Source organism: Mauremys reevesii, unplaced genomic scaffold, assembly GCF_016161935.1.
Source record: "Mauremys reevesii isolate NIE-2019 unplaced genomic scaffold, ASM1616193v1 Contig1, whole genome shotgun sequence".
In the NCBI taxonomy this organism is placed as follows: Eukaryota; Metazoa; Chordata; order Testudines; family Geoemydidae; genus Mauremys; species Mauremys reevesii.
The window spans coordinates 4,816,572-4,844,345 of NW_024100715.1; the positions used below are offsets into that span (position 1 = coordinate 4,816,572).

General features: G+C 55.7%; 1 protein-coding gene and 1 long non-coding RNA gene across 2 annotated transcripts; one reads left to right on the top strand and one right to left on the bottom strand.

Annotated features, from left to right (window-relative positions):
- Nucleotides 1-4,434: 4,434 nt before the first annotated feature.
- LOC120392529 (C-type lectin domain family 2 member D-like) lies at nt 4,435-18,014 on the bottom strand. The gene is made up of 6 exons (XM_039517346.1): nt 17,701-18,014; nt 14,079-14,328; nt 12,322-12,420; nt 9,120-9,295; nt 8,301-8,404; nt 4,435-5,210 (listed from the first exon to the last, which is right to left on the bottom strand). Exons 2-6 carry the CDS (start codon nt 14,170-14,172, stop codon nt 5,096-5,098), a joined length of 588 nt encoding a protein of 195 aa, XP_039373280.1. The 5' UTR covers nt 14,173-14,328; nt 17,701-18,014; the 3' UTR covers nt 4,435-5,095.
- A 1,398-nt stretch (nt 18,015-19,412) lies between these two features.
- On the top strand, nt 19,413-23,020 carry LOC120392536. The gene is made up of 2 exons (XR_005591710.1): nt 19,413-19,609; nt 22,828-23,020. It is a non-coding gene; the product is annotated as an uncharacterized LOC120392536 (long non-coding RNA).
- Nucleotides 23,021-27,774: the final 4,754 nt, after the last annotated feature.

The window sequence follows — 27,774 nt, forward strand, 5'->3', positions numbered from 1 at the left end:
AGCCCCTTCCTGCACCCCAAACCTCTCGTCCCCAGCTGTACCCCAGAGCCTGCACCTCCAGCCCAGAGCCCTGACCACCCTGCATCCCATCCCCTACCCAGCCCCCTAAAACCAACTCCCCCTCCTGCACCCCAAACCCCTCATCCCCAGCCCCACCCACAGCCTGCACCCCCAGCCCATAGCTCTGACCCCCTCCTTGACCCCAACCTCCTGCCCCAGCCCTGAGCCCCCCTGCAGCCCTCAGCCCCAGCCCAGAGCCCTGACCCCCTCTTGCACCCCAACCCCTTGCCCCAGCCCAGAGCCCCCTCCCACACCCTGAACCCCTCATTGCCAGCCCTCACCCCTACACCCCAACCCTCTGCCCCAGCCCTGAGCCCCTCCCACACCCTCTGGGTCACAGGCATCAACAATTTTCTTCAACTGAAACAAGCCTGTTTCCCCATTGCTCTGTCTCTGAGGCTGACTGGGTCCTACTCCTTGCACAGCCAATGCAATCCAGGGACTCCACCCAGAGTTCCCAGCACTGCTGGAGAGAGACCCCCTCATTCCTGCTCTCTCTCCCCCCCAGTGCCTAGGGTGCCCAGACAGCAAGTGTGAAAAATCAGGATGGGGGGTGGGGGGTAATAGGAGCCTATATAAGAAAAAGCCCCAAGTATCAGGACTGTCCCTATAAAATCAGGACATCTGGTCACCCTACCAGTGCCCCCCCGGGAGATTGATACCGCACACCCTGCAGTGACTGAAGCAGTGACCTTTCCTCTGGGGCATCCTTCTTTCTGGAAGTCTTTGAGATTCCCTCCTCCCGTGGGCGGGGGAGGAGCAAAGGGACCTGCTCTGAAGAGTCCCTATAAGGAGCTGGGATTGTCCAATGCAGCCGGGGGCACGTACTGTACCAGCCCACGTGCACCATCACCCCACCCTCACCTCATCCTGTCCATGGGTGTCAAGCGGCTGCCTGGGCTGGGCTTTATCAGATCCAGCTTCCCATGGTCCCCACATCCCCATGGGCGGCAAGTTATATACCCACATGGGGCCCGGGGGCCCAGCTCCACCTATGGTTGGGGGCCGGGTCTCCCACCTGCTCTCCCCCCCACGCCTCCCTCGAGTGTCCCCCAACCCCCACCCCTTGCTGGCCCCGTGCACGTCCCTGGCCCCAGAAGGAGCAGAGCGTCCCTCCCTCTTCCCTGCAGCTCCATGGTGCCTCCCTGCAGCAACTGCTGCCGTAGGGTCCTAGTGCCGCCCACCTCACTGCCAGGGCAGACTGACTCTGAACCTCCCCTTCCCCCTCAGACCTTTCCCTTTTCCGGCAGGACCCTCCAACCAGGGGCGGCTCTATGGTTTTTGCTGCCCCAAGCATGGCAGTCAGGCGGCTTCCGCTGGCACGCCTGCGGGCGGTCCGCTGGCCATGCGGATTCGGCGGCAGGCCTGCGGGAGGTCCGCCAGTGCCGCGCCTTCAGCATCCCCGCCACTGAATTACCGCCAAAGCTGCGGGACCGGTGGACCTCCCCCGCAGGCATGCCACCCTCACAACAACCAGCAGGCCGCCCCCCACGGCTTGCGGCCCTTGGCACGGGCCTGCTGGTGCTTGGAGCCACCCCGCCGTAGAAAACAAAATGATAATACTTTCTAGAGCCGGGGTTCTCACAAATTTTTGGCCGCCTCAGAATGCAGCTCTGACAATACTTAACTAACTGTAGGAAAAACAAATAAATAAATTACATGTGCATATTTACACTGGGTTTTTTTGCAGATTCAATAAGAAATATAAGGCGCAGTTGTGTTTACCCTGTAGTGGATCTAAAACCAAACAAGTGTTTTGCACATTCTGGTCTTTTTTGTTGTTCTTTTGCTTTTTTTGGTAAGAGGTGGATGGCTGTACAATAAATTTAGTTTAGATTTATAAGTGCTTTACATAACAGAAGTCCAAATAATAATGAAAGAACGTATCTGCCAATGTCCAAAATTTCTTTCACAGAGAAAAGACCAATCTAAAAAATGACCAGTAATAATGAGAATAGTAACAACAAAATCTGAGCTGTTGCTGTTGTCTTTTGAGCTTGGTTTTTGCATCATTTAACAGCTTGTGCCTCTGAAACCCACCGTGGTAATTTTATGGGTCATCTTAATTATCAGTTCAAAAGGTTTTTTTCTCTCCTGCTGATGATAGCTCATCTCAATTGATTAGACTCTGCCTGTTGGTATGCATACTTCCACCTTTTCATGTTCTCTGTATGTATAAATATCTCCTGTCTGTGTGTTCCATTCTATGCATCCGAAGAAGTGAGCTGTAGCTCAGGAAAGCTCATGCTGAAATAAATTTGTTAGTCTCTAAGGTGCCACAAATACTCCTGTTTTTTTTTCGTGGTAATTTTGTTCAACTTCCCCTGCATGAGTGCTTTAGGGATGCTGCACTACATACATTTCAATGTGATGAATTTCTCTCTTACAAACAGCGCATACTGCAACTTGCTCAGAAAAGGAATCGGACGGCTTCAGAAACACAAGAAACTGCCTTTCCCCCTGATGCTGAACTGTTCGTTTTTCTTTCTAGGTTTTGCTTTTCTTAGCAGACTGTCCCAGAGGTGCCACCTGCTAATCACATTCAGGGTCATTTTCTGGCACTAGATTATTTGAAATACTTTGATTCCCATTTGCATTTTTAACTCTTTCCCCTGCTGCCATGCAGGGCCGGCTTTAGGAAGTGCGGGATCCAATTTGAACAGTTTCGATGGGGCCCCGGCCGGGATGACTAAAACAAAACACTTAAAAAAAACCCTTTCATTTCTTCCATGTATTATTTACTGTCCATGACTATATAAATAAAATTATATATTACATACATTGCATCATATATTAATTAGCTGATTTGCACTTTCATATTAGGAAAATAATTTGTTTTGATAGTTGTACAACTGATTTTCTTCACTAATGTTTATTTTATTAAAATTTATAAAATTTCCTTATTAATATAAAATTGCCCCCTCCTCTCCCCCCCCCCCCAGCGCTGCCCGGCCCCCTGGAAACAAACCCTCCTTCCCCAGCTCCGCCCCATCGAAACAAGGTTCGGGGTGGGGGGCAGGAAGAAACGGCACATGGGGTGACCAGATCACAGCAGTAAAATAGGACCTGCCCCCCTCCCTGCTCAGCCCCACCCTCACACCCCTCTTCTCTTCCCTAGCCCCCCGCTGGCTTGCTGCGTCCCTCCTAGTCAGTCCCCCACCCACCACCTTTCACCTTCTCCCTCCCCTGCCAGAAACCCCCATGCCCGCCCCTAGAACTCCTGCTGGCTCACTGCTCGCCTCTTTGCCCACCCGCCACCCCAAGTATAAAGCCTCATTCAAAGCCCCAGTGGTCACTATATTACTGCACACAGCAGTCACTCAATGCAGTCGTAGATAAATCTCTGCATTATGCATTTTTGTATAACTTTTATATGACTTTGTATTGAACCTTGGTAATATGTTATAGCAGGCCCCAAAGGTCGTGTAATTAAGGTAAAAGAAAAATGTCTTTTTGCTTGGAGTAGAATAAGATCTTCCCCCCCCCACTTTGTAATCAATTGCCCTGTGAATGAATGAGGTGTGAATTAGGAAGGTGGGGAAGGCAGCACCTCCAGACACCTGCAACCCTTGGAGAGGGGCTGGGAGCCAGACGGAGGAGAGCTTTGCCTAGGGCGGCTGAGTGGGACGGAGTTTGGGTGCTGGGTGCAGGCTCTGGGCTGGGGCATGGGGTGGGGTGCAGGAAGGGTGGAAGGGTGCAGGCTCTGGGAGGGAGTGCGGAGGGCTGGCTGCAGGCTCTGGGACAGAGTTTGGGGGCCGGAGAGGGGGTGGTGGGTGCTGGGAGGGGGAGGGGAGGGGACTGCCATCACATGTGGCTTCCTTCCTCCTCTGCTGCCCCTCACCATAGCCTCGGTGGGGAATGGGGCTGCCTCTTGCCCAGTGTTTGCAGGAGTGGTGGCTGGGGGGGAACCCAGTCAAACTCTGGTTTTACTCTTTTGTTGATGGGTCACTTTAACCCCTTACACACCCTTTCCCGCCTCTCTCACCCCCATTTTCTACTGGGCTTGTTTGATCTTTTCAGTGGAGCCACATGAAAACCACAAACCCCAGTGAAAGCAACAGGCTGGAAGACTAAACTGAACCCACCACCCAGCCTCGTCCATCCCAGAGCCCAGGACTGAGGACAAATGTCCCCCTGCCCCCAGGCCACCTTCCACTCCTGGCGTCTCCCAGCCATTCTATATGGTGCATCAGGCGGGATTTCAACGGGACAACCCCCTGCTAAATTCACCCCTGTTTTGCAACTAGTCTGCACCAATAGCACCTTCCTTCCCTGCCCTAGAGCTGCTGGATGGCTAGAAAGCTGAGCTGGGCATTTGATTCACCTGGAATATCATCATGCCCCCCCTCAAAAAAACCTTAATATCCACACAGCTTTGAAGGGGGTGGGGGGATAGCAAGTCGGCCTAAAGCCGGCCCTGATCCCATGAACAATCACAACCTACCCAAACACCACGCAGGGAGACGGCCAATAGCTGCTTACAGAGCTACAGTAACACGAGATTTAAACAGTGATTAGCCAATGAACATACTTTGTGACTTGAAAGAAAGCCACACCTGTGTAGCTCAGCTCTGCCTGCATGGTACTATTTAGAAGGGGGTGCGCATTATGATTTATGGCATTTACAAGGCATCTTCAATACCTAACATCTCAGCGATTGTTTGACCACTTTGGAGGCTCTTGTGGCTACAAACAATCAGCTGGTGGCCACATTTCAGAAATGCTGTTCTGGAGTCTGAACTAGCAAGGCCTCCCCTTACTTCCCCAGCGAGAGATCATAGGATCTCACCCTCTCAGCTGCAGAGAAGAACTTGACAATGTGTCCCTGAGTGTAAAGGTTCAGAAGCAGAAGCACATACAAAGAATCCACAGTTTAAACTACACACACCTTGAGGGCCCCACTGCCTGATTGAGATCTTGAGCTTGGCCAGGCTGATGAACGGGGACATGGCTCGTTCAAGTAGATGCGAGTTGTATCAGTGTCATTTCTAGGAGGCTTATTTTGAGCTCCCTTCCAGTGCAGTCCCTTTGCCCATCACATACACCTCAGTTTGCTACAGATCCACCGTCTTTCCATGTAGCACCGTGAGCTGCTGACCCCTTTCTCGTCATTCAGATACGCGCAGTCGCCGCCTCCTCTTATCCGAAACCTGCAACACAGAAGCCGGGGAGCTGGAGTCAGGCAGAGCCTGGGCATTTCACACCCGTTACAGCCAGGGGAGCCGTTCTCCTCAGGGCAGGCCTGAGTGCGGAGCAGCTACTCTCACAGCCCCTCAGGAGCAGAGCGGAGCAAATCGTTCATTGTTCAGCTCAGGGGCCAAACTGAAATACGCACAACGGATTGTTTTGTGGTCCATCTCCCCCCTCACTGAAATGAAAACAATTCACTTCAGATCAACAGACACCTGAAAACAAAATGAAACACCAAGGAAAAAAAAATGATGTTGGTCAAAAGAAACATTTTATTTAACCCAAAACCAAGTTTTTCATTTCAGTTTTGGGTGTTTAAAGAACTAGCTAAATGTCCAAAACAAAACATCAGTGCAAACCAGAAAGTCAAAATGTTTAGCTTGGAAATGGCCAAAACAAACCATTTCACTGTTTTTTAAATTCATCTGCCGCCCCCTCCCCCACTCCAAAATGCATTTTTCATTTGCTGGGGGGAAAATATTGGCCTGACTCTATTCAGGATTCCCCCAACTGCACAAGCGACAGGCTCCCGGCCCAGCATCACCCTGGCAGACAGGGACCATTACACAGGGGGCAACAGAACAGGGAGGCGGGTCTAAGAAGCTGGACTGGTCGCCATGAAGATGGGTGGATATTTTGATCCCACTCCCGGCTCACTCCCGCCCAGCCTGGGTTAGGATGGGCCCCTGCAGGTCCAGAGTCCCCAGAACAACCCAGCCAGGCTGCCCCGGGGCAAAGACTCCAGAGGCGTCTGCATGGCAGGGAGCAGCTGTAACACCAGGTGGAAGAGCCAGATGGGGGTTCCCTGGACACTTTCCATCGTCCCGTCAGGGCAGAGGCCTGTCAGGACACACTGCACCGGGGAGGCTGCAGTGAAATGGCAGCAGGACAGGGACTGCAGCACAAACCCAGCAGCGCTGTGAGATGACATCAGCTCTTGCAGTGCCTCACGTTAGCGCTGGAGGCAGCACTTCAGACCTGGGTGAAGGGCAGGATCAAGGCAAACCCCACATGGGGCTTCCCATGTTCCCACCCTAGCTAGTGGCAGGGGTCACATACAGAATAGTCGTCTGCAAGGGGGGCCAGCGCCACTCTGGACGCTGGGTGGGATCCCCTGTTGGCACCACCTAAGTCGAGCCTTGAGGTGGCAGCAGCGAGGACTCCCCACAAAGAGTCCGCTACTGGGATGGGCTTGGGGGAGCCCCCCAGGGCAGCAAGTTTCAGAATTAACATCCCATTGAGATGTACGGGGCAGCTCCCACTTCTGAGCTACTGGCTCAGGCTCTCTGCAGACTCAGGCAGGCGTTGCTGTGTTGGTTACACTCAGGTCACATTTCCCAACAATCACAAAGAGGAGACACTTTTCTTTGTATGTGACTCTACTGCAAATCACATGATTCCAGGATCTGGGGCTGCAGAAATAGACTATAGTGCCCGGCCCCTAATCCAGCCCTGACTGGGCACATGAGTTCGCTTCCTAGATTTATACTGGGCACCTCAATGGCAGTGGCCTGTGACAGGTTTAGGGAATATAGACCTGCATCAACTCCTGGGTTCCTATTTGCTGTGTGACAGGTAATTTGATTGTGAATTAGTTTATCCATTTGCTAGCAGGGCCCTGGCACAGAGTGCTACATCTGGGAAGGTACAGCCGGGCCACCAGCAATGCAATGCCCCTGGTGGGGCAATGGGAGCTTTGCAGAACTGCCGACTGTCAGTGACCCTCTATGCTGAGCAGCCCACAGGGGAGCTGGATAATGGAAAGTCCCCAGCAGGAGGGAGAGAATTTGAAAGACTGATTTTCAAAAGGGACCAGTCCTCTAACAAGAGGGGCAGATCATCACCAGAACCAGACGACTGAGCAGGGAAAGTGGGGGGCAGGAGGGATCTTGCCTCCTTAAAACACTCCGAGCAGAACCAAGATGACACTGAAAGAAGAAATTGCATTCAGGGGTTTCCTCTTCCATTGATCTAACTCTTGAGCTGTCCATTGGGAATGTGGGAAAAGAGAGTGTGTTTGAGAAGTTCCTTTACGAAAGCAGGTGTTCCTTGTTTGTAACCGTCACATGACTCTCCCAGAGTTCATCTGGAGTGGAGGGTGGAGCTCTAGGGACAGCATGGCCTCTAGGGAGGTTTGGGAGGGTTCAGCACTGGTTTTGGGTCCCACAGCAGCTGGACTGCAGGGTCCCACATCCTAAGGAGGGTACCAGACAGGGAGTCTGTACCCCAGCAGTGTGCCACAGAGGCCTGAACTAGGGACAGTGTCTGGCAGCTATTCAGACCCAGTGGAGCTGGAAGCAGGTGGGATCCAAAGGTTGGGTCCAATACAGCACAATGGGGACTGGCCTTGGGGAGCACTGACCCAGCGCCATAACAACCTGATTTTTCAAAGTACTGAAATAACCCAGACCAGGGAAGTGGGGGGGGTCTCCATCCACCACTAGTGGCTGGCCTGTGTAAGAGCTTTATCAGTCAGGAGGGGTTTTCACTTAAAGAAGTGGATTCTTTAGCTCCAATGGCAGAGGCTGATGCTTCTAGTGCTGAAGTCCCAGGGTTCAATCCCTGCTCTGAGCTCGAGCAGCGCTGGTTTTGTGATCCCACTTGGAGCCCACTGAAATCCACATGGGGTGTTGTCTGGGCAGCCATCACTACTGTGGGAAACCCAGGCGTCCAGCACCTGTGAACCGCAGGCTCCTTTAATGTCGGTGCCTTGTTGTGGATTCAGAGGCCTCACCAGCCAAGTCTCTCAAACCCGCTGGCTGCAATCCCCAGCAGGACCCGCACCCACCATGCAGGGCTGGGCACGGCGAGGGCACCTCTGGCTATGGTGGGCTCTGTCTCCAGCCCAGCACCGCGCTGCGGGGAGGAGCCGAGAGTTCCAGGGACACACCGGCTCCCATCGGTCTTGGATACACGCAGGACGTGAACGGACCAGGGTCGTGTCTGGTTGTTTCACTAGCACTGAATGGTGGATCTGCCTGAACTCAAACAGCTCAGACACCAAAAACCCCAAGCCCAGGGAATTAGTACAGAGGATGAGGGAGACTCACGTGTGGTTGAATATGGTACTGTTGGTCCATTTCCAGGGCTGACCCTGCTCCCTCCGGAGGCCGATCCAGTGGTCATGGATATCCTTATGGCGCAGCAGGAACGCCTTAAAGAAAGCCGAGGGACAGCACGGATCAGCCTCAGATCTGGTGCTTCCCCCCCAGGCCCCTGTGCTGCAGAGAATCCCAGTCACACATTGAAGGGGCTCAATTTATTTTCAGAAGGAAACTGGATTTCCCCCTCCCTCTTGCAAAGCACAAGATCACCCAGGCAGTATTAACTCTCCCTGCCCCTGTGCTCCCAGTCACCTGTACCCCAAGTTCCCCTGGGCTGGGGGCAGCTGCTGGGTCTGAGCTCTCTGCAGAGACGTCTCTTCTCACAGAGCACCTGCCGCTCACTACAGCAAGGTAGGAGGAGGGAGCGGGTCAAGCTGAAGTGGGAGGGGTCAATGTGAGAGGATCCCCCCCCCCTCAGCTGGCTGCTCCTTTCCCATCCCCAAAGCAGGAGCCCTGCCTGTGTTCTCCATCCCACTGCAGCAGCCAGCAGATGCCTGAGCCAGCCCTGCCCTAGAGAGGGGCTGTCTCCCTATTTGGGGACAGGGGCAGCTGAGAATGGGCAATCCCTGTGATCACACACAGACACTAAGGCCCTGGGCCCAGCCAGGCCTGGCATTCAGGGACTGGAAGTCCATTTGCTGTGGCCTCCCAGCACAAGAGGGGTCAGAGCTGCTCCTGGCCCTGCAGGGGCAGAGCCCAGGTCCTACTGCAGCAGCAGCCGTCACTGTGCCAAGGTCAGTGTATCGCAATGAGGGAGTCTCTCACCATTTCCTGCTCACTGTCGATCGCAGCCAAGGCGGCACCCGGTGCAGAGCAGCGGCTCTGGCAGTAGGTCCAGTTCCCTTCAGTCTCAGAGAAATAGTAGCATTTCCCTTGGTATCCCATCCAGCCATCCAGGCATGCAGGACACAGATCAGCTGATGAAAGCTTAGATGCCTGCACTGAGAATGAGAAAGTAACATGTGGGGTAAGAGTTGCATCTAGAATTGGGCATTTGACTAGTACAAAAATAATCAGTCAATTGACCAGTCGAATGTGTCAAAAAATGGTTGAATATTTTACAATTTGAATGTATCAGAACAGTAACAAACAAGAGCAAGAGTTCATTGTCTCCAGGAGGTTTAGCTTTAGACACACACTTATGTCTAATTTTAAAAAAAGTGTACTTAACGGAGTTATTTTAACTCAGTAAAAAAAGGTGAAACAATGAAATGAATTTCTGAAAAACACACGCGAGGCTCCAGGACGCAATCAAAAAAGCAGGCGGCCTCCTACCCCCAGGGATCTTGCTGGAGTATTTGACATTGTGACTGCAGCCAAACAGGCAGTCAATTGACCGGCTTGCCAAGCCTACTGGGACCCCCAGCCTGGGCCTGTCCACTGCAATCAGACGCAGGTTGACGGAGACGTTTGTCACAGTAAACTTGCCTGGCAAGGAGGATTCCAGGGACGCTCCCAGCCTGGGAGGCACTAACACAGCCCAGAGCATTTCACCCCAAGCACAAGAGCAACAGCTGGACGTTCAAGCTAGCAACAAACAGCAGGGGAATAACTGAGAAGAACGTGCGGTAACTTTCACTCGGACATGACAGCCACCGCCAGAACCTGCAGCAACAGGAAGTGACCAGTTACCCTGTGAGCCAGGATGATGTAACTTAATTCATCTCTTATGTGCTGACTTTTCTTTCCCTAAATACAGCAGCAAGACAGACACTTGCTGGAAGCCCTCACACTGTAACCCTTTCAGTGCCAGGAAAGAACAGCAGTGGGGTCACCCATAAGTGACACCCTAGAGATATCTGATAGGCCTGTCTAGTTGGTGAATAACCAGAGGCAGAGTTATGAGATCACGGTGGGTAAGAGCCACAAAACCATTCTCAACCCTGCAAGAATCACTCCTGCTCATTTTCACCCTTCGGGGTATTTCCTGCTGTTTCCTTTTTGGGATTCAGAGGAGTCTGACTCAAACCCCTCCAGACATTTTTGAGCACATCACTTTGTTTTGCACCACAGTAACTCAGTAGCTGGTTTTTAAGCCTTCCCATGTGGCTGGCGCTCAGGGAGGAACAGACACTCTAAGTCTGGAAGAGTTAGGAAATGCGGCAGCGGTGATCAAAATCCGAGCATGGGCTCACCTCACTCACAAGGCATGTCTCACCCTGTAGCTTTAAGTGTGCAGTGCACAGTAACCCACACCCTCCCCTACAGAACTGAGCAGAGAAGTCAGTGACTAACAGCTGATGGCACAGGCTGTCTCTACCATCCATCTCCAGGGCAGATGCCACATGTTCTGCGGAGCTCCCTGCACCTGTAGGAGTGTAACCAACCCCAAGCTCACAGATCCCACCTTACACAGTGACAGCCAATGCTGCCCATTGCAACAGCCTGCCATTGCAGCAGGAGCCGGGATTCAGGGCCCATCTGTATCCAGGGCCAGCTCCAGGCACCAGCCTACCAAGCACGTGCTTGGGGCGGCGCCTTGGGAGGGGGCGGCAATCTCGGCGGGGGTTAGGGCCACCGGCCGCGCCGCTTGCGGGGGGGGGGGGGGACCAGAGACTGGGGCGGGCCGCGCCGTTCGGGGCTCGGGCCGGGCCGCCGGGAGGTGGGCGGGGCTAGTGGCGCCTGCGCAGCTCGGGGACGGGGTTAGCCGCTCGGGAGGGGGACGGGGTCTCGGGCCGCTCGGGAGAGCGGGGCTAAGGCCGCTGCTCGCGCCGGGCCGCGCCACTCGGGAGGGGGCGGGGGCGGCGCTCCGTGCCGCTTGGGGGACGGGGCTCGGGCCGGCTGCGCCACTTGGGGACGGGGACGGGGCCAGGGCTCGGGCCGGGCCGCTCAGGAGGGGGCGGCCGCGGGCCGGGCCGCTGGGGCTAGGTGGTGCTGCGCCGCTCGGGGCGGGGACTGGGGGCCGCGCCCCTGGGGGGGGGCTCAGACTGCACTCCGCACCACTGGGGGGCGGCGCTCTTCTTTTCTGCCTGGGGCGGCAGAAATCCTAGAGCCGGCCCTGTCTGTATCAGAGACATTTGCACCAGTGTAATCACAGTGACGCAGTTCCATCAGGGCAAACACCTCCTGGAGATGCGCTGGAGGAGCACGGCTCACTCTGCTAACTCCTGCAGCGAACTGCACCCAGGCAAGCTCCTTTGTGCCCCAGTGCAGTGCGTCTACTGTAGCCGTTTGCACCAATTCAACCGCACTGAGGTCATGACGTTGGCACAAAGGATTCCTAATGCAGACAGACCCGGATTCAATGCCCTCTGCCAGCTACTAAACCCTCCTGGGGTCCAGTGATCTGATCCCAGGGCAATAGATAAATCCCACCCCCTGACCATCTTACAGCCCCCCCTGCCCCAGACTACTGGCAGATACAGCAGGGTTCATGTTCACCACAAACACACACCCTCTGCACTAGCATGTGCTGTCTGTGCAGCCCGGGGAGTGAATGGTGCTAAGGGACCCTTCATGGCCAAGACCAGCGATTGGTGGGTTTCAATGCAGCGTTGATGGAGGGGTCTAGACTGAATTCTATGGCTCAGTTCAATAACACGGCAGCACCAGCCGCTCAGCCACCGGCATGCTGAAGATGCAGGAAGGCCAGGCTGGTAACCTCAGAGCAACACAGTGCAGGCAAAGGGCTCATTGCTGCTCTGCGCCCTGTCCCATGGGACACCCTGGTAAGTCACTGCTTCACGGCACATGGTAAAGGTGACTTGGGTCCATAGTGCTGAGAGCTGGGCTGGGGGGAGCTAATGTCAGTCAGATGGTTCGACACAGAGAGCGCCCAGGTGCAGAGGTCTCGGGGGAGCGGGAGGAGGGTCGTGGAGGAACATCCCCCAGGAATCCTCCGTCCCAAGGGCAGAAGCCAGACAGGCCAGGAGGAGAGAGTGACAGTGGTAGGTCCCAGGGGAATGGGATGCACAGAGATCATAGAGGGAGGGGATGGAGGGGGGCAGGGCAGAAGCTGGGAACTCACCTGCCAGAGCAATGATGGCAGCGATCAAAGCAGATGATACAACTATCAGTGCAACCACAACGGGACCAGTTTGATTTTTCTTGTTGTTACAAGGAGGTTCTGAAACACAAAGGCCCGTCAGGCCGGGCCGCGAGGACAAGTCTCACTGACAGCACCAGGGCTGGAGCTGCCCTAGAACATGCCCCGTTCTGTCAATGGCTCCTCCCGTCAGACGCTCTGGGAGAGGAGCCCGGAGGGTCAGGCAGGCTGGGGCTGGCAGAACAGTCCCTCCTTCCCCTCAGCCCAGTGCCCTCCCTGGCACCCCCAGCCAGGCTGTCACGGGGCCTGGTGAGCTCAGGGGCACAGAAACAAGGACCCGCATGTTCTGGTGGCAGGAGCTCAAGCTGCCTCCCCCTCCCCCCGCCGAGCGCTGGCTGGGCCCACACTGCCGAGTGCGCCTGTCCCCACACACTGGGGTCTCACACTGGCCACACACAGCAGAAGGGGGGAGAAGGAACCAGGCAGAGCTGGGCCAGGGCTGTCCCAGGGGGTCTGACACACCCAGCCCAAAACAGGGCCGCCCAGAGCGGGGGGGGCAAAGGGGGCAATTTGCCCCGGGCTCCGCAGGGGCCCCCAAGAGAACAGCTGAGGCTCCAGCCTCCGCCCCTCTCCTGGAGCCTCAGCGCATCAAGCGCCGAGTCTCCACCGGGGCCCCTGAGCCCCGCCCCGAGTCACGTGGGGAGGGGTTGGGGCTGTGAGCTCCGGGCTGAGCTCAGCTCCCTCCGCTGGGCCTGGAGCTCCCAGCCCCGCCCCCTCCCCACGTGGCTCTGAGCGGGGCGGGGCTCAGGCCCCGCCAGGGACACGCTGTGGCTGTTCAGCGAGGCGCTGAGGCTCTGGGTGAGGAGGGAGCTGGGGGTAAGAGGCTGGGGCCGGGGGGGTTGGCTAAGGGGCAGGGAGTCCTGGGGACAGTCAGGGCAGAGGGAGGGGGCAGAGGTTGGGGGAGCGGTCAGGGGGCAGGGAATGGGGGGGTTGGATTGTGGGTGTTCTGGGGGAGGGGTGGATAGGGTCAGAGCCGCCCGGGGGGGGCAAGAGGGGTAATTTGCCCCAGGCCCCACAGGGGCCCCCACGAGAGTTTTTCAGGGCCCCTGGAGCGGGGTCCCTCACTCACTCCGGGGGGCCCAGAAAACTCTGGAGGGGCAGGGCACAGGAGCTTCTTCGCTCCTGGTCTTCGCTGGCGGGGGGTCCTTCCGCTCCGGGGCGGAGGGACCCCCCACCGGTGAATTACCACCGAAGCGGGACCCGCCGCCGACGTGCAGCCCGGTCTTTGGCGGTAATTCGGTGGCGGGGGGCCCTTCCGTTCCGGGACCCACCGCCGAAGTGCCCCGAAGACCCGCGGCGGGAGCCTCCCCCCCCCCCGCCGCCAAATTACCGCCAGAGACCGGGCTGAACTTCGGCAGCGGGTCCGGCTTCGGCGGTAATTCGGCGGCGGGTCCTGGAACGGAAGGGCCCCCCGCCGCCGAAGACCCCGGGCCCCCGGAATCCTCTGGGCAGCCCTGGCCCAAAAGGCCCTGCCCAGCCCCATGGCCACCGCTGTGTGCGCCAGGCAGCAGCTGTGAGCCGGGATCGGTGCCCTGAGAGCCCCTGGGGGAGACCCAGTCCCTGCTGCCCACAGACGGGGGGTTGCTGGGCACTGGCTGCTGCCACTGAGAACATGGCCCCACGTCGGGCAGCCTCAGGGTCTCTCTCCAGCCTGGTCCCAGGCAGCGACGCCCCATTACCTGGCTCCCCGACAGTCTCCAGGTGTCCATTGCCATCAACACGCAACTCCTGCAGCGGCTCTTCGCTCTCAGCAGCCCCAGTTGCTGGCCCCATTGTCTCTCAGCGACACTCAGGCTACAGACGCTGCTGCAGGCGCTGGGCTGAGATTGGCTCCTCTGTCTGACTGGGTCTGATCCGGCAGCCGCTAAGCCGAGCCGGGACGGAGGTCCTGGCCCTGGTCTCCTCCCCGCTCCAGACTCTGCAGCTGATCTGAAAGCCAAGACAGACCAAGCAGGACAGGTCAGAGGTGGGGGGTTGATTTGTGGTTTCTCATTCCCTGCCCAGCAGCCCAACGCTCTGCCAGAGCTGATGCCACAAAGATTACATAAGATAAGAACAGCCAGACTGGGTCAGACCAAAGGTCCAGCTAGCCCAATAGCCCATCTTCCAACAGTGGCCAGTGCCAGGTGCCCCAGAGGGAATCAACAGAGCAGGGAACCATCAAGTGATCTATCCTCTGTCGCCCATTCCCAGCTTCTGGCAAACAGAGGCTAAGGACACCATTCCTACCCAACCTGGCTAATAGCCATTGATGGACCTACCCTCCATGAATTTATCTAGTTCTTTTTTGAACCCTTCTATAGTGTTGGCCTTCACAACATCCTCTGGCAAGGAGTTCCACAGGTTGACTGGGCGTTGTGTGAAGAAATACTTTGTTTTAAACCTGCTGTTTATTAATTTCATTGGGTGACCCCTGGTTCTTGTTTCCTCCTTCTCATAACACAACACTTCCCTATTTACTTTCTCCACATCAGTCATGATTTTTATAGACCTCTATCAGATCCCCTGTTAGTTGTCTCTTCTCCAAGCTCAAGAGTCCCAGTCTTATTCATCTCTCCTCATAGGGAAGCCGTTCCAGACCCCTAATAATTTCTGTTGCCCTTTTTTGAATTTTTTAGAATTCCAGTAGATCTTTTTGAGATGGGGCGACCACATCCGCACGCAGAATTCAAGATGTGGGCGTACCATGGATTTATATAGAAGCAAGAGGATATTTTCTGTCTTATTATCTAGCCCTTTCTTAACAACTCCCAACATTCTGTTCACTTTTTTGATTGCACATTGAGTGGATGTTTTCAGAGAACTATCCACAACCTGAAACCCCATTGCCCCCTCCAACCCCAAAGAGCGTCAGAGATCTGATCTGCTACGGAACCCACCCATCAGCATCTACCCCCCCCATGACAAAGTTGGAATTTTCTGTAATTTTTATGAATCCTACGTCTACCTCAGTTTCCCTCTGTACTCAGACCTGTTACCTAGTGGAGGGAAAGGGGTTAAGTCTTCTCTTGGGGGCACTACAGGACACAAGGTGTGGGTGTCGCCTTGATATCTGGGCTGCAGCAAACAGGGTCATTAAGGAACTGGTTGAAACGGACCCAGATCAAGACAATGGAAAACCCCCACTGACCAAAGCACTGACACCTAAAAACCAAGGAGCAGAAGGAGGTTTTCCTCCCACCTCTCAGCAGGGAACCTGAGCGCAGACCAGCTTGAGGACAAAAGGACTAAGACCTGACCAGCAGAGGAGAAAGTGTGAGCTCCGGGAGGAAACCGGCTGCTCTCTCCCGCCACTCACCAAAGAGTCAGAGCCTGAGCTGGAACCCACTGGTTTACTCTGGTCCCACCTTTCTGTGGCTCTGCTAAGCTAAGAACTTCGCTGTGTGCCAGACCAATAACAAACCCAGCTGTTGTGAAAACGCTGCTTTAGGCACTGCAAATACTGGCTGGGGCACTGGTCCCTGAAGCCAGTAAAAGTCTCTGAGCAGGAGCCTGTGTCAGTGTGACCCAGAAGGGCTGGAGCCCAGGGGCTCAGGCTAGGCGGCAGCGAGACCCCTTGCGGGTCTGGCACCCTCCAAGAGCCTGGGTAAAGCTGGGGTGCAGCTCTCACCCTGTGGATCTGTGACACCACCTCTCCCATGCAGGGCATCCCCAGGCATACCCAGCACACAGCAGCTGAGTGGGGCACCAAATTGCCCCAAATTTCATGGTGCCCATGGCAGCTGCGTGCTGCATACGCGGCAGCCCCAGCCCCGACGACCAGCCCTATCCCCTGGCCACATCCCACCCCCCACGGGCTGCGCCCACTGCAGGGGTTAGGGCCGTTGCGGGGGGGAGGAGGGGCCCGGGGAACTCCCTCCGCCCCCCCCTTACCCTTCCCCCCTGCTCTGCCCCCAGCCCACCCCCATTCCACCTCTTCCCCCAGCGACCCCACACTCACTGGCAGCAGCGAGAAGCGGAGCAACCCGGCCCCATCCCGCTCCACTTGGCCAGGCACCGCGCTGCTTAGCGTCCCTCCGCCAGAAGAAGAGGAGAGAACGTAGCAAGTTAGAAAAAGAAAAGGGGAAGCGAGGGGCGCAACCGCAAGGCGGTGAGCGCTGGGGGTGAAGCTGCTCCTGCCAAGAGCGGGCTGGGGGGTGGCTGATAAAGTCGGGAGCTGGGAGTCACCAGACCTGGACTAATTTATTCATAGATGCCGGATCCGATTGGTCACACCCACCCTAGACGCTCGGGGGCAGCGCTCCAGATCTTGTGAATGAAGCCGGTGTGTGCTCACAATGTGTCCTCACCCCGGCAGCCTCCTGCCAGCGGCGGCACGAGGCAGGAGAGCGACTGGGGAGCCCAATGGCGCTGCTGCAGCCAGGGGCGGCTCTAGGCATTTTGCCCCCCCACAGGGAGGTCCTCGGAAGCCGCAGGACCAGCGGCCCCTCCCCAGGCAAGCCGCCAAAGCAACCTGCCTGCCGCCCTGGCAGCGACAGGCAGCGAGCCCCCCCCACCCCCCCCCCGGCTTGACGCCCCATGACTGCGGCAGCTCAAGCGGAGGTCCAGCCGAGCCACGCGGGACCAGCAGTCATGCCCGCGGGAGGTCCGCTGCTCCCGCGGCTCCGGGGCGCCTCCCGCGCATGACTGCTTGGGGCGGCCAAAAAGCTAGAGCCGCCCCTGCCTGGATCCACCCCTGGCTGTTGGGTCGCAGTTCAGAGGGGGCATTAGGACACTTTTGCCCATCAGTTCAAAGGCAAAGAAACAGAGTCTGCCCTGGGTAGCAGGGGAACAACGGGGACGCTTTTCTCAGCACAGAGAAACATTATTTTTCCTCCCACCCCAAAACCATCCGCTCTCGTGATTTGGTCCCCAGGCAGCGGAGTTCTTGTCTCAGGAGGAAACTTCAGCTCCTGCAGTTTAACCGCTTGTTTTGCCCCCACCCCAACAGACCCCCTCCCCCCCCGAGGAGCGCACAGCCCCCTCCCCTCTACCCCCGCCCGACCCGATCAGCGCACAGCCCCCACTACCCCCGTCCGACCCTCCCACCCGATCAGTGCACAGCCCCCTCCCCACTACCCGCCCCACCCGACCCCATCCGATCAGCGCACAGCCCCTCCCCCCTACTACCCACTACCCGACCGCCTCCCCACCGGATCAGCGCACAGCCCCTCCCCACTACCCCCGCCCGACCCCTCCTCACCCGATCAGCGCACAGACCCCTCCCCAATAGACCCCGGTTCCCCAGTGTGATCGACGCACCCACCCAGCTCCCTGCTCGCCCCCCTCCCCGGTCCGTGCACAACGCCAGCCCCTCCTCACCTGCTGGCTCAGACCCCCAGCCCCCGATCGCTCCGCGGGCAGCCGGAGCCCGGCTCGCAACTCGCCCAGGCTCGTGTGTCCCCCCGGAGCCAGAGCCCCCCGGGGAGCGGGCTAGGAGCGAACCCGGCTGGCGGGCAGAGGGAGCAGCGAGGGGACGGGCTGCCCCGCCGGGAGCTGCCCGGCTCGGGGAGAGGGTCCCGGTGCTGCAGCCCCGCTAAGCGGAGCAGGTCAGCAGCCCCCAAAGCGAAATGCACCGGAGCAGGACAGGAGCAGAGGCTCCGGCAGCGCAGGATTCCGCAGCGCAGCGCCGCTTCCCTGCACCGGCCTTTTTATAGCGTCACTGAGTTCCCAGGGGGGTGGCTCTAGGAATTTGGCCGCCCCAAGCAGTCATGCCTTGGGAGGTGCACCAGAGCCGGGGGAGGAGCGAACCGTCCGCGGTCATAAGTAGAAGTGAGGGCAGAGCGAGGGCAGTGGTGACAGAGGAGGTTACTGGGCATGCTCAATTCGGCCGCGCATGCTCAGTGCAGCCAAAGTAGCGAATCGGGAGCCGTTCATGTTTCTGTCATTACACCTGCCGCCCTCCAGGGAACATGGCGCCCAGCCCGCTTGGCCACTGTGGTCCGGAGCCGGCCCTGTGACTGCGGCGCTAACTTATTTTTGCCACCCAAAGCGTCGCCCCGCCCCCCGAGCCTCACGCCGGCCAAGCCCCGCCCCCTCAGAGCGGTGTGCCACGCCCAGACCCCGCCCCCCCCCCGAGCGACGCGCTAAGCCCCGCCCCCCAGTGCCCGTGCACAGAAACAAAAAAAAATCCCCTCAGCGCTGCCCTGAGGAACCAAAAAAACCCCACAATCCCGCCCCGCCCCAAGGTGCCGCCCCCAAACACGTGATTGGTCAGCTGGTGCCTGGAGCCCGCCCCGCCTCCAATAGCACAGCCCCGTCGCCCTCCCATCCGCCCCGAGGCAGCCCCATCCCTCAGCCCCAGTGAGGCTACAGTCAGGGGCAACAGCAGGGGCGGAGGCGCACGCAGCATCCCCCCCACCCCGGTTCCTGCACGAGGGAGGTGAGGGAGATTCCTGGACCTGAGAGGGGCCCTAGGAGCCCATGCAGTGACAGTGGTGGGGGTGAGTGTGTTGCTGGGGGGCAGGAAAGGGGGCCCCTCCCCCAGAGCTAGGGTGAGCAGATGTTCCAATTTTACAGGAACAGTCCCAATATTTGGGGTTTTTTCTTATATAGGTGCCAATTACCCACCACCCCCTGTCCCGATTTTTCATGCTTACTATCTGGTCACCCTGCCCAGAGCTCGCTGCTGCTGGCAAGGAAAGGGCGGCGGAGGGGGGAGTCCTCCTCTCTGGCCCCTGTCCCGGAGCAGCCTGCCTGCCTGCACCCCACCCAGAGCTTTCATCCCCCCACCACACCCTCAACCCTAGCCCTGAGCCCCTCCAGCACCCCAAATGCCTCATCCCCAGTCCCAGCCAGAGCCCTCACCCCCACACCCCAACCCTCTGCCCTAGCCCTGAGCCCCTCCCACACCCCAACCTCCCATTCCCAGCCCCAGACAGAGCTCTCATCCCTCCCAGAGCCTGCACCCCCTACCTCCACACCCCCTCCCATCCGCAAACTCCCTCCCAGCACCTGCACCCCTGACCTCCTCCCCCACCCAAACTCCCTCCCAAATCCTTGGGCAGGTGGGGGGTGTGTGTGTGGAGTTTGGGCACCACCACCATTTCCACAAACCTGCCGCCCATGCGAGCGGTGAACTAGCTAGTTACATGCAGTGCTGCCAATTCAATCATTGTCCAGCCTGCCCTGTAAGCTGAACAGCCCCTCTGATTGCAGTTCCTGGGGGAAACGCCATCGGGGCCAAGCTGCAGAGCCGGAGTGAGACAGATTTCTAGTGCCCCCGCCGCAGGTAGGAATTGGGAAAAGGGGCCATGAGGGGGCTCCCCCTCTGGGGTGGAAACTTCCCTTCTTTGAGGGGTGGGGAGCGGAGCAGCCAGCTCGCAGTCTCTGCAGAGTCTGGGGGAAGGGGACCTCTGCACTGGGATCCCCCAGGGACGGGGTGCTGGAGGGAGCTCTGCTGAAGGAAAAGGGGGGCAGCTGGAGCACAGATTCATGGGGATCCTTGGTGGGTGGTGGTTGCAGGAGCAATGGGGCGGTGAGGTTTGCGGGGAGGAAGTATTTTCTGGAGACATGGGGGACCCTGCCCTCCAGTTTCCCAGAACTGATCAGGGACAGAAGGGGAGTTTGGAAAGCACACACACACACACACACACCCCTGGGATCCTCTGTCAAGCCACTGTGCAGTTTGAGGCTGCTCCATTGAAGAAACGAGTTAGCAAACTTCCTTCTTGGTGAGATGGATGCTGCTGCCATGGAAGCAGTTAGATGGGGCCTTTTTCCTTGTTCATAGCAGGCCGTGTGCCTTCTCCAAAGTTACCTCCTTTAACTGCAGTTAAAAATAGCTTCTGGGCTGTGAGCGTGAAGCTGTTTTTCAGTTTGGGTTTGCTCCTTGGTTCGTTCTCTCCCTCCCTAACTTCAGCTGGTGTAAAACAAACTAAAATATTCGTAGGAGATCAGCAGGGCCGCCCAGAGAATTCCAGGGCCCCTCAGCGCCATGTCTCCGGGAGGGGCGGGGCTGCTCCCAGCCCTGGAGATCAGCCTGTCTGGGCAAATTCCTTTTTTAAACCAACTAAAAGCTTCACTAAAAGATTGGTATGGCCCTGACCTCTGAATGCTCGCACAGCATGAACTGCTCGCCTTTGCATGTGCATTTCGACTGTAGGGCCAGTCTGCACTTAAGAGGTTACCCCACCACCGCTGTAGCCACTTCAGTGTAGACATGCCTGTCCACCGGCCTGAGAAGCGGTAGCTGTTCACAGGGGAACTTGGGTTGGCTTAGCTATGTTGCTCTGGTGTGTGGATTTTTCACCCACTAGTGACCAGCTAGTGCAATTGACCTAATTTTCTAGCATGGCCCAGGGCTTAGTGCCCAGAGAGGAGGAGGGTGGGTCCAGGAAAGGGGCATGATCGATTTTCAAATACGTGAAGGGCTGCTATAAAGAGGCCAGTGATCAATTGTTCTCCATGTCCCAGTCGCTGTAGGACAAAAAGGAATCGGCTCAGTTCCACTTGCTCTTCAAGGCACCTCAGTGTAAATGGCTGCACCAACTGCCGGGCTATGGAGAATCAGGTCTCTCGTTTTTATGTTGGGTGCCGGTGAAGGTGTACAGAATGGAGAGACACTGCCCCTTAGTGGTGGGGCAGATGGTAGAATCTTTATTGGTATGATTACGGCAGTGGCTCTCAACCAGGAATACGCATCCCCTGGGGTACGCAGAGCTCTTCCAGGGGGTACATCCACTCATCTAGATATTACAACAAACATAAAAAGCACTAGCGAAGTCAATACAACTAAAAGTTCTTACTGACAATGACTTGTTTATACGGTCTCCATACAATGTACATTGACATGTAAGTATGGTATTTATATTCCAATTGATTTATTTTCTAATTAGATGGTCAATGAGAAAGTCAGCATTTTTTTCAGTAATAGTGTGGCTATGACACTTTTGTATTTTTATGTCTGATTTTGTAAGCAAGTTGTTTTTAAGTGAGATTAAACCTGGAGGTACGCAAGACAAATCAGCCTCCTGAAAGGGGTACAGTGGTCTGGAAAGGTTGAGAGAACCATTGGATTACAGCCTGGAAAGGCTCTTGTCTCCAGTGCTGATAAGCAGATGAAAAGAATGGGCCATTAATTTGGAACCTCCACAAGGAACTACTTTTAGCAACATATAGACAACCTGTGGAACTCACTGCTGCAGGAATGAGTGGATTAGCGTTGCCAACCCTGCAGGATTGTCCTGGAGTCTCCAGGAAATTAAAGCGCAATCTTTAACTAAAGATTACGTCAGGTGATGAAATCTCCAGGAACATGTCCAACTAAAACTGGCAACCCTAAGCTGGATCTTTAGGACTGCTGACAATATTTGTGCAGTGGGCAGAGGTGAAGAGTTCTCTTTCACCAGTAGGTAGAACCTGACCCATTTAAGCAGCTGTCACCTGCAGAGGGCTGGAACTGTCAGAAGGGCTCGGCTCCCTCCATCAGGGCGAGAGCGTCTAAAGGGCTCAGCGCGTTGGGTGCATGATGGGCACTGAGACCTTTGGAAAATCTTGGCCCACTTATGTAAGTGCCTAATTGGGAACTGAAAACTCCAGCCCCAGTGGTGAGTGCTGGGCCCTTGTAAACCTGGTCCGGAGTTCGTCTGTCAATAGGGGGGCGCCCCTCCAGAGCTGGGGTCGTATCTGACCTCGTGGGAAAGAGCTAAAATAATAATAATTTATAATCTGGTTCTCTTCATCAGCACATCTCAAAGCGCTTCACAAGGCAAGTTGGCATCATTGTAACCAATGGGGAAACTGAAGCACTGGGCAGGGATGGGACTTGGCTACGGTCACCAGCAGGCTGGCGGCAGAACGGAACCCAGGTCTCCTCAGGGCAGGGCCAGGCTAGTGCTCCAGCCACTAGGCTACATTGCTGCTGAATGAAAACTCTGACGGGGCCCAGTGGTCGTTCTGCCAGACTGTGCTAGTGCCGTGCGGGTGACCAAACACCGTGCTCTGGTGCAGCCCTTGCCAAGTACCAGCACCCAGGGTGTGGCAGGGTGGGGGTGTTTTGCTTTCTTCAGAAGCATCCTGCATTGCCACAGGACACAAGACTAGACGGCTGGGGGATTTTCAGCGCTGCAGATCCAGGCATGTGGAGGCTCAGTCCAGAGTCTCCAGCTCGTCTCTTGGCTCTTGGCTTCCCTCCAGGTGGTGCGAGGGGCAGCCAGCTGGCTTGTAAACTGCCTGGGAGGGGAGGAGAAAGTGATTAGGTACATTTGACTCCACCGGATGTGCTGCATGGGCGGATCAGCCTGGTCCCACGCCAGTCATGGGGGGAGCTGGGTGAAAAAATGCCTCTTATTTGTTGTAGGAAATTGTGAAAAATGTTTCTTTTTTAAAAATTAACACTGTTCCCCCCGCCATCACAGTCAGGGCAGAGCCCCCACCCCTCAAATCTAGCTCTCTCTTCCCTCACACACGCACCCTCCTGTCTAATTTCCAAAGTGCATCTCCCCTCAGGCTCTACCGGCAATCACCAAAGAGCAGTTATGGAGGAAGCCGAGACCAAGGATGCACTGATCAGTTTGCAGAAATGGAGTTTCACTGACTATTTGCATTCCGGGCCTTGCAAAGCCGGATTTAACCCGACACCAGTTTACTCCACTGGAGGATCTGGTCCACACACCCTAACGGGCAATACACAGAGCTGGCGTGGTTCATGCATGAGACCCAGTCCTTTCCCCAGGCCCTCCAGAGGCAGCCACAGCAGCGGGGCTCACTCACCTCTCCCACAATCAGCCCCAAGACGCAGAGAACCAGGCCGGCTAAGCCAAGGCGGACGGTTTTGGGCACCAGGCTGAATCTGGCTCCGTTCACTCTTCCCGAGTTCGTTGGTGCAGCTGCTGAGAGAGGCAGACGGGGCATCTGAGAAACCGACTTCTCTGTAGGCCTGATCCAAATCCCACTGGCGTCTGGCTGTCTCCGTCCTACTCACATGGTCCCCATTGCTGTAGTATCGGGGCACCTCACACGCTTTAATGTCAGTGGAAAGACTTTCACTGGGTTTTAGATCAGGGCTTGCATCGTGATAAACCATGGCACAAGCTAGAGGGGATGTGGTGGGGCAGCGAACGCTCACCCTTCCGCTGCTGCCTTCCTGTGCTCCAGATTTTCCACTTTCTTTCTCATTAAAAAAACAAACTGTTTTGAGGAAGTGAAAAATGTCTCTAGCCAGGTCAAGGTTTGCAAGAAAAAAATAAAAATAAGTAGACTGAAAATATTATGACTTTTAAAAATTTGCAAACAGTTTCAAACACTTCAAAATAAAAACAACTCTGACATTTTGAAATTTGTTGTGGTTTTTATTGTTTGAGCGGCTGTAGTGTTGAGCCAGCTCCACCCAGCTTGGTCTCAGCCTGCGAAAACAGCTTCTGGAGTGCCCAGAAAATGAAATGATTCAAGGATTAGAAAAGGTCTTGTAGTGAGAGACTCAGGGTGCTCAGACTGTTTAGTTTATTGAGGAGAAAGTTAAGGGTGATTTGCTCATTGTCTGTGATGAGTAGCTACGCTGGGAACTAAAATCTGACAACAGACGGCTCTTCAATCTAGCAGACCTTAAAGATACAACACGATCCAATGGCTGGAAAGTGAAGCTAGACAAATGCAGACTAGAAATAAGAACATAAAACTGCCCATACTGGGTCACACCAAAGGTCCATCTAGCCCAGTATCTTATCTTCTGACAGGGGCCAGTGCCAGGTGCTTCAGAGGGAATGAACAGAACAGGTGATCATCAAGTGATCCATCCCCTGTCGCCTCTTCCCAGCTTCTGGCAAACAAGGTGAACGTTTTTAATACGGAAGGTAATTAACTATTGGAACAATTGACCAAGGGTCATGGTGGATCCTCCATCACCGGACCTTTTTGAAGGACAATCGGATGTTTTGCTAAAAGATGTGCTCTCGCTCCACCACAGCAAGTGGGCTTGAAGCAGTAATTAATTCAGGGACATTCTCTGGCCTGTGTTATATGAGAGGTCAGACTGGAGGATCACGATGGTCCCTGCTGGCCGTGGAATCTATGAATCTGACATATTCCCTGCAATACCTGCAGGCGACAGTGCGAGCGCCTGGAGCTGTGTCTAGGATTCCAAATTGGAATTTTTGAAATCCAGGCTCCCCGGCTCCCGACCAGGGTTTGCGTGTCCTAGATTCCATGAAAAGTGCAAAGGAGCGGAGTGGACTCTCTGGGTCAGGAGAAATCCCTGGAACAAACCATTCTGCCCTCCTTGGGCTGATCCCTCCCATCTGTGCCTTTCCCCCGCCCCAGTCCCACACACCCCCAATCTAGATGTGCTCACACCACATGGAGACTCCTCTCCAGGGGCGGCAGGAGCCTGGGGCTTGGGCCGGCTGGGGAGGGCTGGCTGGCGGCTCGGGGCAGGAGGGCTAGGGCTCCTCTGGCTGTGGGGGCAGGATCTTGGGGGGAAGGGGCGGGGCTGTGGACTAGCTTCCACTAAGGGGGGGGTTCCCCGGCTGCCCATCCTCCTCTCTGTGTCTGTTACCTCCAGTCACTGTCAGGTTCACCTCTGCCGTGACAAACACGTCCAGGCCTCGCACTGTTATCTGGTACGTCCCGGCATCCGCGGGCTGCACACGCTGGATCACCAGGGAACCGCTCTGCAGAGAGACGTTTGCCTGCTGCTGATATTCCTCTGCCACCTTCACGCTGCGCTGGCAGGAGCGCTGCCACCACTCGGGGGCGCCGCCGCTGCACTTGGTCAGCACGTAGGCTAAGACGGGGCGGTGGCCTGAGAGGAAATCCCATTTGAGGTGGAAGAATTCCCCCGGCGGGGTGGAGAATCGCAGGGAGACGGGCAGGACGGCTGTCTGGTTGGTGATGGCGTGGACTGGATTCTCCGGAATGGCTAGCAAGAGAGTGGAGGAGGCACCTATAGAACAGAGAAAGAATTGCGAATTCTATAAAGCGGATTTAAAATGCTGGCAAAGGTCCCAGCTCAGCAATCCCTGGACCCTTAAGGAACGTGTTTCTCTCCGGAGTGGGTACAGCCCGGCCTCTGCTCCCTACCAATGTGCATGAGCCTTCTCCTTGCAAGGGAGAGCAATTGATATTAAAAGGGGTTTTTCTCTCTGTTTTGATGTCAGTTTTTCTCCCTTTCTTAGCTTTTTGCCATTGGAAAAGAAGGACAAAACAGTTTTTAAAAGGACATATAGTTATATCCACCCCCCATCTCCCGCTGCAGACGTATCTCTCTTTGTTACTGAAACTTATCCCACCAGAAAAAAGGAGAGGGGAAAACGGGGGTGGGGGGTGGAGTGGGACCAACCAGCCTCTTACAAAACATTATTTCCTTTTCCAAACACCGAAACGAAACGACGTTTTTTAAATGTTGAAAACGAAACCAGCCAAAAATATCGGTTTCATTTCCATTTTGTTGGTTGGAAAAATGAAAATTTCTGCAAACAATTTCAAAAGAAGCAAAATGTGTCAAGCCGCATTTATTTCTATTTTGTGACCGGCTCTAATGACAAGTAATCTACCAGTATTTATGGTCACCGATGAAGTTAGACCTGGTCTGCACATAGATTTGGGGCCAATATAATTACGTTGGTTACGGATGTGCTTTTTATAACAGTACCGCCCCTAACGTGGCTGCAGCTATACCAGTATAAAGGCACCATGTACCAGTATAGCTCATTCCCCCTCCCGTATGGGACGAAGCTCTACCAGTATAAACACACTTCAACCGCTATAGCTGCATCCACACCAGAGGGGTTGGACTGTTTTAACTAGACCAGCGTTGAATAGTGAGGAGGATTAACCGCTCCTGCGAGATGGACTCTTCAGCATTCACAGTCTTCATGTCGAGGCTGGATCAGTCTTTCTAAAAGATACGCTCTAGCTCAACCACAAGCTATGGGCTGGATGCAGGAATCCCCGGGGGAGCGCGTCTGGCCTGGGTTATACAGCAGGTCAGACTAGATGTCCATATTGGGCCCTTCTGGGTCAGAATAACCCATGACAGAGGTTCAGTCTCAGTTGTAGCATAGAAATCGCTGTTCTCTGATGTAACAAACCATCCCCCTCTTTGCTACAAGCTGTTCCTCCTCCTCCCTTCTCGTTCACCTTAACCTCACTACAGCCTTTGACAAAAGCATGGATGGAGCCCGTCCAGCCAGGGCTTGAGACAGTCCGTACTCACCCAGGAAGGCAGAGAACAGTAACACGGCGCCGGCGATCATTTCCCTGGGCCACAGGTCCCCGTGCCGCGTGAGAATTAGTCACACCTCAAACTGTAGCCCCTGCCTGAGCTTTGGAAAGGCAAAGAAATTTCTCCTCATCCCAGCTGGTGTCCTGGTGGCAAGGAAAGCGCCGGGTGTTTACCAAGCACACAGCGCAGGGCTGGGCTTGTCTGAAATGCACCTGATGTAACGGTCACTCTCTCAGGAACCAAGGATGTGGTCTCGCGTTAGTGCCTCCAGGGCTCGCCACAGGATGTCACAGGCCTGTTCTGGGGTACTGCAGAAAGGGCCGGGTTCTGAGAACCAGCTCATGGGTGTCCAACAAAGCGATGGCACAAAACGACAAAGCTGCCCTGGCAGCTACGCTTGGTTAACGGGAGCTGTTGCTCTACTGGAGTTGAGAGGGTTAGGGGTTAATGAACAAAGTGGTTGCGTAGCTTGGTTATCTCTGAGGCTGAAAACACCAGATCCAGGATGCAGGGTTGGGGTTGAAGTCAGGTGTGGAAGGAAGGTAGCTAAGCAGGCTTTTAGCTTCCCCATTGCTGGGACTGTCCAGGGGACCGGTTCAGCCATGGCATAACTCAGAGCAGCCTCTGGGCTGCTCTAAATTACGCCAGCTAAAACAGGCGCTGTGGATCATGACACTGGCCAGGGATCACCAGAGTGCGATGTGCTCCAACCACGTTCCTGGGTGTCCCCTCCATCTCGGAGAGGAGCAGGTGGCGCACAGCTAGCTAGGTCGGCCTTCTGTCACCTGGTGATTCCTCTACATCAGGGAATCCCCACCAGCCATTTTAGGGCTGGTCTCCGCCCCTTTTTTATGCTGCTGGAGCGCCGCAAAGGAGCCAGGGGCAGAAGCAAGGATCTGGCCTGGGAAATGCTTTGTTTGGGACAACAATTCTGCTGTTTTGAATGGAGCTCGGCATGTCAAGGCTCTTTAATTTAGGCATTGGGGTGGGGGGACAGAGAGAGAGAAAAAAAACTCCTGTAGTTAGGGCTGCCATCTGGGAGATGTGGATTCAAATCACTGCTTTGTGTCTGGCAGAGGGGGGATTTGAACCCAGCTCTGCTAGAGCCTAGGTGAGTGCTTTAAGCACATCCCAGACTCCTGTTGCGGTAGGTGCTGTACAAACTCAATACAAGGATGGTCCCTGCCCCAAAGCACCAGGACCCATCATGCCACTAAAGCCGCTTCTGCAGCGAC

Excerpts from the sequence above, each read along its gene's own strand:
- LOC120392529 (XM_039517346.1), bottom strand. The coding sequence starts at position 14,172 with ATGGGGCCAGCAACTGGGGCTGCTGAGAGCGAAGAGCCGCTGCAGGAG. Across the intron at positions 9,296-12,321 it reads TGCCATCATTGCTCTGGCAG|TGCAGGCATCTAAGCTTTCA; the intron begins GTGAGTTCCCAG and ends TCTCATTCTCAG. Across the intron at positions 8,405-9,119 it reads TCGACAGTGAGCAGGAAATG|GCGTTCCTGCTGCGCCATAA; the intron begins GTGAGAGACTCC and ends GCTTTCTTTAAG.